Below are 13712 nucleotides of genomic sequence, written 5' to 3' on the forward strand. Positions count from 1 at the left end.
TTGCAGCATATGTGGTGTTTGATCTTTGCTTCCTCTCTTAATCCTCGTGTGTTTGCCTCTGCTTTCTAGAGAAACAGAAGAGGAAGAATTAAAAGTGCTGCATTTTCCAGCTGTTCATCCTCTTCATCCTCTCTCTTTGTTTGTTTGCTCTTTGTTTCCAGAAAGTCACCCAGTACACCCTCATCATCCAGGCTACAGACATGGAGGGAAATCCCACCTATGGCCTATCTAACACCGCCACCACAGTCATCAGGATCACTGATGTCAACGACAATCCTCCTGAATTCACCACAGACACAGTAATGCCCCCCCCCCCCCCCCCCCCCCCACACACACACACACACATACAAACTCTAATGGCTCTTAAACAGCAAAAAGGGGCAAGGCACTGTTCTTCTCACAGCACTAAAGCTCTCACAGCTTTTATTGGCAGTGGCAGATGGCGAAGGAGTGAAAAGCCAATGAAACATCCAATATGTTTATCTCCCTCAGTAAAGCCTAACAGGTTGGGCAGGACGCACCAGTGTTTTGTGAGAAATGCGGTGTTAAGTTTTTCACATTTTCATCACTGCCAACTACTGTACTTCTATTACAGCCTCATTTGTTCATTTGTCATTTTTACCACAATATTGGTTTATTGCTGGTCATTTTACAGTGACGCTCAGCAGCAGTGTGTCTTTGTGTCTCCTGTGTTAGTTCTTCGGAGAGGTCCATGAGAACCGGGTCAATGTGATTGTGGCTAACCTGACTGTGACGGATAAAGACCAGCCTCACACGTCAGCATGGAGCGCCGTGTACCGCATCATCGCCGGAGACCCCACCGGACGCTTCTCCATCCCCACAGACCCCACTTCTAATGAGGGTCTGCTCACTGTGGTCAAGGTGGGCACAACACATACACACAAAGGATCCACAGCTCTCCATGTTCTCTACAGTTTCTCATAAAGTCTCCCAGTAAAGTTCTAGTCTGTAAGATTTAATTCCTGTAAGTAACAGCAGGTGTGTTTTAAAACTACAGTTCCCAAACTTCCATGGGACAGGATGTGTATGTGCCAGTGGAGGGTGTATCAACACCTGGAGTGGCTTCTCTGTCACAAAGCGACAGATGAAGAACATCTGGTGTTTCTGTTTACAGCAACGCTAAACAAACTGCAAGATGCTTTTCACTGCATCGCATTTTAATAAAAAAGGAAGTCAGAAATTGAACACACTGTGAGTCACTACAGTCTGATATCACACTGCAGGCACAGTGGTAGCAGTGTTTCACACAACAGCACAATGCAAGAGGAGTTTACCTTGAAGTCATGTCTGGGGAAAAAAAGGAAAAATATGCAAAAATTAAAGATGAAGAGCTAATATTAGTGAGAAATATAATGCATTTCCTGTGAATGCTAGTTGAATTCTATAAATGTGAACTAACCAGCAGCGTTAAAAATGTTCTTTGCACTAACAAATGCAATGACACGGCTGTAAGAGAAGGAGACAAGCTTCTATCAAACAGCTAAAATTATGAACAATGATTTTTGAATTGTTTTTATTTTTTATACATATATATTTATACAAATTTATACATATATATATATATATTTTGAAATAAGGATGTATTTTTTCCTGTAAACCTCTTCTGCATGAATGGCTGTCCGCTCCACTAACAATGAATTTGTGCAGAATAGTATCAAAATTTGGTTAGATATCATACAAATCTTAAAGCTTCTAACTGTAAAGGAACATTTCAACATTTTGACAAAAAGGCTTTTGATTCTTCTCATATTCTTTGTGACTTTATTAGTTGAAACAGCTTAATTGTGAAGCAGGTTCAAACTACATGTTCTCCAAATGTCTTTTTATGGAACAATTAAATTGAACATACATTCCACAGATGTATTCAGATCACATTTTCATAACTAATTCAAATATGGTAGGAAAGCAATAAAGTGCAATAACATTTAAAACAAAACGAGACAACAAAACAAAAGCAGAAACTTCATGTTAACATATGACTAATACGAAAATATTAAGATACATTTAAATTTTAATAATCAATAATCTAGATATGCAAGATATGAAGAATCACAAAATTGTTGCTTAATTGCAAAATCTGGCAGTAGGGGTAAGTAAACTAATAACCCTAAACTCTTCTCTTCTCTCCTCTTTTCTTGTCCAGCCCATAGATTTTGAGCTGACTCGCTCTTTCATGCTGACCGTGGAGGCAGAGAACGAGGCCATGCTGGCCCGCGGCATCCACTTGCCCCGCCAGTCTACGGCGACCGTCTCCGTACGAATCCTGGACATCAACGAGAGTCCCGAATTCAGCCCCAACCCAAAGCCCATTAAACTGGAAGAGGGTCTACCTGCCGGGACTCCGCTCGCCAGCTTCACTGCCCAAGACCCAGACCGCTTCATGAGGCAAACTATCCGGTAAGGCTCCCTAGAAGCCATCATGTATATTTATACATACATGTAGCTATTCTGTAATTCAAATATGTCATTCAACTATGGCATGTTGATGAGGTTCAAGCTGAGATCAAAAAAATCTATTTCATAGCTGTAGGCCTTTTCAGTTTTATCATATTTTAAATTAGCCTTGCATTTGTTACAATTAATTCAGAAGTCACTGTCAACACCGTCAAGGTACAGTTGAAAGCAAATGAGCTTATTAGTATGCATTCAATACAACCTTGGACACTATTATAATATGTCTTATCTAATTATACAACGTAGTTAACCCTTTCCTATGACTGCAGGACTGCATGGCTCATTCTCAGTTTGCCAGAAGATTTGTTTTAAAGTTGCATTTCACGAAAAAAAAAAAAGTTTTTCCCCAAATGAATAAGAAAAGTTAAAGTAAAATAATAATTGTCTTTATCTGCTCAGCTATCATGTCCACTTTACTAATGGTCATTTCAAGTTTTCTGTGTTTGAGAAAAACACCAACGGTCACGCCCCAAAACCCCCAATTACAGAGCCAATGGTCTACTCCATAATGACCTCTCAAGGGTTTAAAGAGATGCGTGATATGAATTTCACCAATAAAAGAGAAAAATGAAAGAAATAGACAGCCAAACAAAATAACATTTGAAATGGAATGCAGAACTAGTATAAGAAAAAGAAGTGTTTTTATGCATGTAACAGTGCTTGGTCTACTCTAGAGTCATATTTTTTACATTTTTTACTTATTTCAGTCATCGTTAGAAAAGCATGTTTAATGACACTCAGCAGCCAGACATTTCTCCATTCTCTGTTTACCGTAGCAGTGGCTGACACTAGATCACTGCACCAGTGACCTTTAAGGTGGACCAGCTATTCTAAATTTAGTTTAGTTACTAAAAGTCAGTGTAAAGTAAGAATAAATATGTGTTCTGAGTTTGACATACCACAGAAAAGTGTGTTGTTAACCACCCTGCCAAATTTGAATGATTCAAAAATTCGCCAAATATATGAAATTAGGCTTCAAAGTTGTGTCCGCTGAAACCCCGCCCCCTACCAAGTGTCACCTGTCAATCAAAGTCACCACTTCTACCAGAAACATGGACGCTAGGTCTGAGAGCTTTCTGCGGCTAACTCAGCTGTTAGCTCGGCGGCTAACTGTAGACTGTAGTAGTAGTAGTGTGTGCTGAATGTATTTATACCTCTACAGCAGCAGTGATTCAGACCCGCCCACTAAATCCTGAACACAGAAATGTTGAAACACAGTTTGTGAAGCCTAGCTCCACAATTCAAATCTAAATGGTTGAAATGCTTTTTACACCTTTTTTAGAAATACATTTATGACCTATTTAATGTGTTTAGAAGAAAATGTCTGAATTCACTTTACATGGTCTTTAAGTGAGCCAAGTCAGGTTCGGCTAACCCATTTTTACCAACATAGAGGACCCTTGTCATTCTCCAGCATTTGGGGAAACAACAGATAAGACTTTTCTTGCTCTGTGACAAGCTGCAGCATTTATTAAGTGACACACTGTAGCCTCTACTCTACATTTACTGCCAGACTGACAACTTACTGCTAACCTTTCCCTCTGTCATGCCCAAAGTCACTGTCACTTTCCTGCCATTCACTCAACTACACACTTCCTACACATTTACACACTGTCCTAAAGTAGCTACACTTCTGTTATAACAGCACCTTTCACACACACACACACACACACACACACACACACACACACACACACACACACACACACACACACACATCCTGTGAAGAGTAAGGAGAGGGAGGATGACTCAGAGCAAATTTCACTATAACAAAGGGTGCTATTGTTCTTATTCACACAGTATGTGAGTGAAAATCATCAGTAGCTCATTGATATTAATGGTGGTGTGAAATTTTAACAGTGTCACTCACAGCAGCAGTCCTAAACACTCAACACAGTATGTTTAGGATTGCTGTGTTTCTACAGTGTCGTGCTAAGTGTTAGCTAGGGTAGGTGTGTTGTTTGAGGTACCAGTTTGACAATGAAATACAATCCAGGAAGTCCAGTTAGAGTTACAGATGAATGCATTTAAAGGTCAATGAACACACTGCAGAGTGGTTTGTAATACTCCCAGATAGGATATATTATATATTTAACCTTCCTGTCGTCCTCCCGGGTCAAATTGACCCGTCTGTTTTGACTGTTCCTTCTTTCTTTCCTTCCTTCCTTCCTTCCTTCCTTCCTTCCTTCCTTTCATCTGTCCTTCCTCCCTCCCTCCTTCTCTCTTTCTTTCCTTCCTCTCTTTCCTCCCTTTTTTCTTTCTTTCCTTCCCTCCTTCCTTCCTTCCATCCTTCCTTCTTCCTCCCTTCCTTCCTTGACTCGAGGACAACAGGAGGGTTAAAATGTAAAACAGCTGTAGCAGGCTCATCTGCTCAGCACTGTTTGTCTTTGTCTCCTTGTTTAACTCTTCTATCATTGCAGACCCTGACACCCTCCACCCTGCAAAATTCTCCTCACCTGAGTTTCCCCACCCTCTTCCTCATCATCCTCATCATCCTCATTAGTGTCCCCATTCTATACAGCCCTTTTTCATTTCCTCCCTGTCAGATTGTCTGTTCTGCCCAAGTATTCACAGTATTTACTTTGTCTTTGTTTAGTTATGGCGCTTTTCCACTACACAGTTCCAGCATGACTCGACTCGAATCAGCTCGACTCGTTGTTTTTTTTGTGTTTCCACTAGGGATAGTACCTGGTACCTGGTACTTTTTTAGTACCTGCTCTACTGAGGTTCCAACTGAGCCAAGCCGATACTAAAATGTGACGTCAATAGCCACTGTTTGGTCGAAGAGTTTTCGCTCAAAGAGTCATGAGCCGTCCCACACAAGAATCCAACCCGCCATTTTTAAATACCGGCAACAGTGTTACAGCCATACGTCTCAATTTTGTTGCTTTGTGTGTGACAGAAAGCCCCATACAGCAGCAAGTACACCATCACCTCCATGTCCTCCATTGTTTATGTGTTTGTGTCGCGTATAAAATGAAGTCACGACCCCGCCCACGCTGAGTAGGTACCTTTTTGTAATGGAAAAGGTTCCTGGAACCGTACCGAGTCGAGTAGTGCTGGAACTGTGTAGTGGAAAGGCGCCATTAGTTATTTTAGTTTGACTCCACAGAGACTCCCCCACCCCCACCCTCACACCCTGAACAGCAGAGTTCACACTGGGCCACAACTCCCCTGGAATGATATCACCTGATATTCATCACTACATCTTTGTCATTCATTGTTAAATAAACTCACAGTTTAAACTCACCACTGAGTTATTCTGTTTTGTAATATAGATACTGTAGATCTGTGGATATAGAACGAGGAACAACCTCAAGTGTGTTATTGCATCCAACATTTTATTTTGTCCACCTCTGCTTACATCAGTTTGTAAATATAACATAGATTTATATTGAACATTACATTTTTATGGGTAATTAACCACTGAAAATACAAACGTATACAAAAAGTCTTGTTTAGGTTTTATAGGACAGGTTGTCTGCAGTACATACTGTACATAGCCTAAGATCAGTGTCTTACTGGGATTCTTGTTGGCAGTAATATAGGTTTAGAAATATCACCCATGTCCATTTTTGTCCAATGTAGCCTAAAATTAAACATTTTAGCCAATAAACATAATAGAAGATGCTTCAAGCTGAAGTGACATGAACTCCCAATGTTAAGCTCTGTTAGTATGCAATGACGTTACTATCGCTCCATATGTCAGCTTTAACACTGCACATTAATACACGTCATGGTTTTGAAAAAATGAATTTGTTTTGATTGTTTTTGGTCAATGATTGTAAATCTCACAGCAGCCTTGTAAGCTGGTAAAAGGCAGCGTCTGCTCTTTGGCCAGGCTCAGGATGCAAGATGAGCCATGACTACTAGAACACACAGCAGGCACATAGTGACGCAGTACACCAGGCCTCACCCCTGGGTCAAACACTGTGTTTTTAGGGAGTCCTGACATGATCCACTGGGCTGTACAGGTCTGTGTGTGGTATGATAGTAGCAGCTCATGTAAGCTGGAGCTGCTGCAGAGATCTGCTAACCTCACTTCTTTCTAACTCCAAGCCTCGTCGTCTTCAGTCCCAACAGACACTGACATCACTTGAGAGAGTTCATCAAATTTCACATCGCTCTCTCTGGAGACACAAAAACCTTTGTGCTACTTTTTCTTCTGGAAACACGCTGGTGTTTACAATCAGTAGAGTTCCCTTTTTAAAGCTGATAGTCAGGACTTTAACCTCACACTGTATTTACACTTAATACTTTTTGACTGTGCTGTTTTTGTCTAGAAATAAAGTGTTTTTGCTTTCCCACTCTCCAAAGAAGCAGAATTTATGATTAGTGTTTTCCTTCAGTGACTTAATTCATTCATTCATTAATGAATTAAGTGATTTCATTGGGGCAATAGGTTGAGCATTTGCCTTCTCAATTAGCGAGGTCAGCGTGTGGTTTTCTGTCGCAGCCCCGTTGTGAGATAAAAGCAGATAAACCGGCTGCAGAAAATGTATCTTTCCACATCCTGCAGCAGTGAACCAACAACAACAACAACAACCAGACCAGAGTGCAAGAAAGCCTGCAGGACTGCTGCTTTTTTGTCCCCATCTTTCTTTCTTTTTTACATCCCACTATTTGTTTCTAAATGTAGTGCCGAAATCTTTGTAACCTAGCAACAGCCAATGGTGGACGCACACTGTGTTCACAAAAACATGCGAGCGCACACACGCACAGAGACATTAAGCGAGTGTATTGTGTAGTACAGAGCGGGCCACGGAGAGCTTTTTGGTTTGTGATTTTTATTTTTTTATTTTTTTCTCGCTTTGTGTCCTGTTGTTGCTGTCGCTCCTGCATTTATTCATAACCGTTCCTTTTTTACTCTTTATCTCACCAATTAAAAAAAAACAAAATGACAATATTCCTTTTTGGTGGGTGGTTTGTGGTTCCTTTATTGAAGCCCTGCTCTCCTCTGTTAGAAGCTGTGCTACTTCCCTATTTATTCCCATTATTTCTCAGCCATGTTCCATATTTTATACATGGAATATTTCTGCTGCTACCGACATCTGTGAAAAATACACAGCAAGTCACAGTGATTTGCACAGCTTCACTTGGTTTATGGGTATTTTTTCTAAAAAGTCTAGAAAATAAATGCGACAGATTTTTTTAAGAAAACAGATTTTCTGTGACAAATGTATATGTTTTATATAATTGTCAAAGGCGGTAACAGAAGAGTGATTTGTAGTGAGGAGAAATGTAAATGAATGAGTTGTGGCTGCCTCGTGAGAGCACTGCAGCCTCCGTATATCAGCTCCCCCAGTAGCTGTTTGGGCTGCAGCCAGAGAGGCAGATAAAGAAGGCTCTCTGTGGTGGTGGTTTCTCATGCTCTCTCTCTCCCTCTCTCTCTCTCTCTCTGACTAAATCCAGGTACGCCAAGATGTACGACCCTGCCAACTGGCTGGAGATTGACCCGGTTAACGGTCGGATTTCCACCATAGCCATCCTTGACCGAGAGTCTCCTTACGTCAAGAACAACCTCTACAACGTTACCTTTATGGCCTCTGATAATGGTGAGACACGGCGGCTGTACTGGTGTCCTGCAGTAACCCCCATCCCCCCCCCATACATATATATACAGAGGTGGATTGTGTTCACTGTGTTCACTCACTGCTCTTTGCAAGAATTGCAGTATTGCTGCTTTTCATGCTGGAGTCAGTGTCCAGCTTCTGCAGGGAATCTGCAGCGTCAGGAAAACGTACTTTAAAGCAAGCTGGAGTTAAATTACACGTCTACATAAAAAAGACAGTTTACCATATTAAAGCTATTTCACATCAACATGAACAAACACATGATATTAGACATATTATAATTATTATTGGGCCAATATAAGCTGAATAATAAACAGCATGATAAGCAGCAGTAAGCATGTTTTAAAATAAAAATGAAAGTATATTTAGTGGAAAAATTGCTAAAAAAGTAGTGAAATGACCTTGAATGCTGTGTAAAGACTGCTGGGAAATGAATGTTGGCTACGGAGAAACTAACACAGGGTTAAAATTGACCCTGTTTTAGTTTATCTGTTCATAAAACAAAAAGGTTTAAATTATATATACCTTTTTATCCAACTTCATTCCAAATTATTATGATGAAGGAACATACACAGCCCAATTTGATTTCATGTGGGCCAGACCATTAAAAAGATGGAGGGAAGGAAAGATGGAAGGAAGGAAGGAAGGGAGGAAGGACAGATTGAAGGAAGAAAGAGAGGAAGGAAGGAAAAGAAGACAGGAAGGAAAGGTGGAAGAAAGCGAAGAAGGACAGATTGAAGTAAGAAAGAAAGGCAGCAAGGACAGATGGAAGGCAGGAAGGAGAGATGGAAAGAAAGGGCTGCATATATGACACCCCTGCTTTACACATTTTTTTGGAAATGATGGTCAATAAGCCTCATTTAAATGAAACTGTACCTCATTTTTAAGCTGTTGTCCAGCATCAAAATTGACCCGAGGACATCAGGAGGGTTTAACAATTCCTATTTAACCTTTCACCTGGAATGCAATAACATTTTCCTGCTACATGGTAACATATCTGCTCAGTAAGTTGCATATCCTGAGCTCCCAGTCAGAATGTAACACATTTACGTCACCGTTCTATAATTGGCTAACAGTGACGGCGACTTATAGCCAGACAGCTCCATGAGACCCAACACTAAAGAGCCTCAGGTTTCAAACAACAACCCACATGAGATTTCAAGCTTACTTCCACTTCTTATCTACAAACATGGACGCTGTCTTTAATCAAATACATTCAGCCCAACACTCAGTTTAGGAGAGTAAATGAGCATTTCAGATACTTACCCAAGAAAAAAGCAAGCTTTGTTATTTCAGTTGGATTTAAAAATGTCTTTAATATAATAGAGGTCTTATATTTGACACTATAATGACATATTTCACAGTGCTGGATGTCCATTAAGCCCTCATGTTTTATCCATACAAGCCAATGTATTACTGTTGAGTGGTGTTTATTTCTCTTTATTACATTTAAAGTCCATTTAAAGTAAGAATAAATATGTGTTCTGAGTTTGACATACCACAGAAAAGTGTGTTGTTAACCACCCTGCCAAATTTGAATGATTAAAAAAATCATCAAATATATGAAATTAGGCTTCAAAGTTGTGTAAAAATCAGCCTCTTTCTCTGCTCCCAAACGCTGTGGGAGTGCCCGCTGAGTCTGCTGAAACCCCGCCCCCTACCAAGTGTCACCTGTCAATCAAAGTCACCACCTCTACCAGAAACATGTACGCTAAGTCTGAGAGCTTTCTGTCGCTAGCTCAGCGGCTAACTCAGCTAACTGGCTAACTGTAGACTGTAGTAGTAGTAGTGTGTGCTGAATGTATTTATACCGTTACAACAGCAGGGGTGGGTTTATGCTAATGAGAAATACATTTATGAAGAAAATGGCTAAATTGACTTGACACAAACTTTAAAGGTAAATTGTGAATGGTCTGTATTCATGTCGCACTTTTCTCATCTTTTTGACCACACGACATGTCACATTCCCCCATTCACACACATTCACACACTGATGACAGGAGATACTATGCACCGTGCCAACCTGCTCAAGAGGGAGACACATTCACATACCGTTGGTACAGCCATCAGGAGCTATTTTAGTTTAGTATTTTGCCCAAAGACACATCAACTGGACTGGACTTTGAATTGGCCTGAATTTTAATTCCAGTTATTATTAAAATAGTCTTAACAATAATATAATACCACACTAATTTACACTAGGATGCCACATTATTAATAATAGCAAATAAATAACACTAAACACAGCATTGTCTTTTAGATGGATTAAATATATATGGTTTCTTTTATTTAGGCTTTTTTGCAGTGGTGGTACTTCCATGTTTAATACATCCTGCATGCCTCCAGCCTGAAGTCAAGTTCTTCTTCCACATAATGGGAAAAGGAAGACATCCTTCTATAAGACAACAGTGTGTACTGTCCACCTTTAATTACATTTTAATACTTTATTTCCTGATCAGGGACAAGATCTCTTAAGGCAGGTTTATAGGATGAGACCGTGTTTTGGACACAGTGCTCCCATTCATTTTTAATGGAGATGTTTTCCTGCTTATTTGGTGCATCATTCCCAGAGTCTCCCTCTTGTTCTGATCACAACTGTCCTTTATGGCCACAGAAAAGAGGATTCTCTGTTCAAAGTGGAAAATTGTCTAAGAGGAATGTCATTCAGCAGCGGCTCCATCCAAAAACCCGTCCACTGTGCCACTCTGGCCTGCACCCCTTCTCCATACAGAGACCCTGCTGTGCTCCCAGCTTCCTGCTAACTGTCTTAGCATTTTCCCTGCCCTTTTCCCAACCCACACACACACACTGCAAGGAGCTCTCTGATTCAAACGCAAGCTCATGCAAGAGGTTACATGTCTGCTGTTTTTTAGCTTTCACCATATGCTCTCCAGTCACCCAATATTACTGTATACTGCATACTGTACTTTATACTGTGTCGACCAAGAATGTTTTTGATTTGCCAGAGGGCATGCATTCATTCTAGATAACTGATGTAGTGGCCTTGTCATTGTTAATAATAACATGCAGAGCTTTAAGGTTGTGCGTACTTCACAGTAGCAACCAGCAAGCCTGCATTCATTATTTTTTTAAAGCTAAGACCGGTGCTATTCTACATTGTGTCAGTGTCGGTCTGGCTCTTAATATTTTCTGACTTCACCGCTCTGTCTGTGGCTCTCAGCCCCAAGCCCATTTGTTCTTATTGAAGGAGCACATTCTCAAAAAACACTTCACAAATATATAGTTCTATTTTTTAAAAGGGCTCAGTAATTTACAAAAAAAAAAAAGACGGTCACTGTAGTTTTTAGAAAACGTTACTCAAACAGGAGGAAATAGTGCATTTGTTAGAGGCTTTTTATTAGATGCAAAGTAATCCACATTTGGTTCTCTAGTGAGTATTTCTGGCAGCAGCACAGTGTGTGTGGAATGTGTGTTCATGGCAAGCAGGTAGCTCCCAGTCTGAAAAATTAAGCCAATGTGAAAGAGCCTTAAACCTACATTCTTTCTAATAGCCAGCAGGGAGCGATGCGACTGGTTTCAAAATGAAGTCCAATTGTATTAAATTGTCCAAGAGAAAATGAGCCTAACTCTCACTTGAGTTCATAGTCTCAATTAGTAGTTTCAAGTCTTCTTCAATACATCATAATGTTCTTTTTGTAAGTTATGGTCCTATTTAGAGTAATAAATAGAATAAAGCAGGGAATGCATTAGGGCGTTACCAGGGCAACAAAGTTGATTATGTAACGTTACATGGCATAAACCCAGATTCAGACTGCAGGTGTAGTTGTTCTACAGTGTTTTTTTCAGTCCATTAAAATTAATTAACATTTTGGTCGCCTGAAGAAGTGTTCTTCAGCCTTTAGTTGTTCTTAGAGCAGTCGGCTGTTCCGTTTTTCCAGTAAGTACATTTGGTTTTGAGCATTTTAAGCCTGTTTTTCATTAGCAATCAATTAGCCAAATATGGTCACTTCTGGCTCCAAAAATCAAAAATGCCAACAGTAAAATCACCAAACTGGAGGCTTCAAAACGGCAGTCCACAAACTAATGAGTGATGTCACGGTGACTACATCCATATTTTTATACAGTCTGTACTTGATGATAATGAAGGAACATGTCATCCAGTGCAATAGTGTGACTCATTGGTGTGTTTTGGGCAACAACAGAGCTCAACAACACAGGAATGATCAGGCTTTGATACACACAATACTTGTTAGTAGAACAAGTCAGTGTTGATTTGAGTCTGCTCTGGGATTTGTCGACTGTAAGAATGTAGTGTTTCATCAGCTTTATCCTTGAATGCTTTTGCACCTGATCTATTACATAGTGCCACAGTGAGGTCAAAAAAGTTTGCTTTCATAACTTTTTTTTATTTTAACTACTGGTCAGTTTTCCAGAGGATGAATACTAATATTTTTGATGGTCTGACTTTTTCTCCAGAATCACCATTAGGCCAAAGTGCTCCATTTGGACATAAGAAACATTAAAACCTAATGAGCAGATTGCCATGAAATGTCCTGAGTATGATCATCTTCCTCAGATGGAGAAACCTCACCATTGTGGGAACTCAATGAGCTTTCGTGCCTCTCTCAGGCCAAATATTAACTTTGCACATATTTTTCTTCGTGTAAGAGTAGTTAATTGAGCCTGTTGTCAACTCTTGGGAATAAACCCTGCTGGTTATATTAACCCCATTACCGTTTTTCTACCACAATCCTCAGGACAATTATGTGGTTCACTATGTTGTGTACTGAACAGCATTTACCTATATTTTTAGAATGTTACTTTTTTCAGAGAGAAGCATTTTCCACCACAAGCCAAGGGGAAACAAGCAGAAGGTGTTGGTGTGAAAGAGTCATATTGAACATATTTTCATTCTGTGTGTCCAGGTATCCCACCTGCCAGCGGGACAGGCACTCTTCAGATGACCCTGCAGGACATAAACGACAATGCACCACACGTCTTCCCTCCTGAGGTGGAAATGTGCGAGAGGCCAGACCCCAACGCCATCAACATCACAGCCAGCGACCCTGACATGAACCCCAACGCTGGACCCTTTGCCTTCGAACTGGCCAATCGTCCATTAGACGTACGCCGCAACTGGACCCTCAGTCGCCTCAGTGGTCAGTATGACATACCATGCCTGTGCCTTGAAATATCAAAGGCCTCCTTGATAGGAAGCTTGGTCTTTATTGACCGTTGAAACAGTAGTTTGACTTCAGCATGAAAAGGTTTTGTCAGTTCATGATCTTTGATCTGTTTCCAGTGGAAGCTGTGAATGGTTTTGGTCCAGTGTTCACTTTTCATTCAGTCAAGGAAAATCTTAGATGACTGAAAGTCTACATAATCTTCAACTAATCAATTAGTCACAGAGTAAAAATAAGAATTTGTTGGATGTGAACTCAACAGCCACACACTTCTCCAATCTCTATTTCTCTGTTTAAAATCTCCAGCTTATGTTCTTCAGGAAACAACAGACGAGGCCTCTCTTGGTCTTGTGAAGCTGCAGCATGTAATGACTGACACACTGTAGTCTCTACTGTACATTTACTGCCAGATTGACAACTTACTTAGCAGTAAGTTGTCAATCACTTTCTGCTGCTCACTCTCTCACTCAACCACTCACTCGCCACGCACACACATTAGGCACTGCCCTAATGTTTCCCA

At 40.4% G+C, this 13712-nt stretch overlaps 1 protein-coding gene across 1 annotated transcript in view; it reads left to right on the forward strand.

The window, feature by feature from the left end:
• Positions 1–13712, forward strand: part of LOC128362413 (cadherin-2-like) — a 120475-nt gene that overhangs the window by 73534 nt on the left and 33229 nt on the right. Inside the window, exons 8-12 of the mRNA XM_053323154.1 lie at positions 162–299; positions 697–882; positions 2165–2418; positions 7888–8030; positions 12935–13168. Coding sequence (XP_053179129.1) covers positions 162–299; positions 697–882; positions 2165–2418; positions 7888–8030; positions 12935–13168 — 955 coding nt within the window. The remainder of the gene's footprint in view (positions 1–161; positions 300–696; positions 883–2164; positions 2419–7887; positions 8031–12934; positions 13169–13712) is intronic.

The sequence above is a fragment of the Scomber japonicus genome, chromosome 7 (assembly GCF_027409825.1).
Source record: "Scomber japonicus isolate fScoJap1 chromosome 7, fScoJap1.pri, whole genome shotgun sequence".
Taxonomy (NCBI): Eukaryota; Metazoa; Chordata; class Actinopteri; order Scombriformes; family Scombridae; genus Scomber; species Scomber japonicus.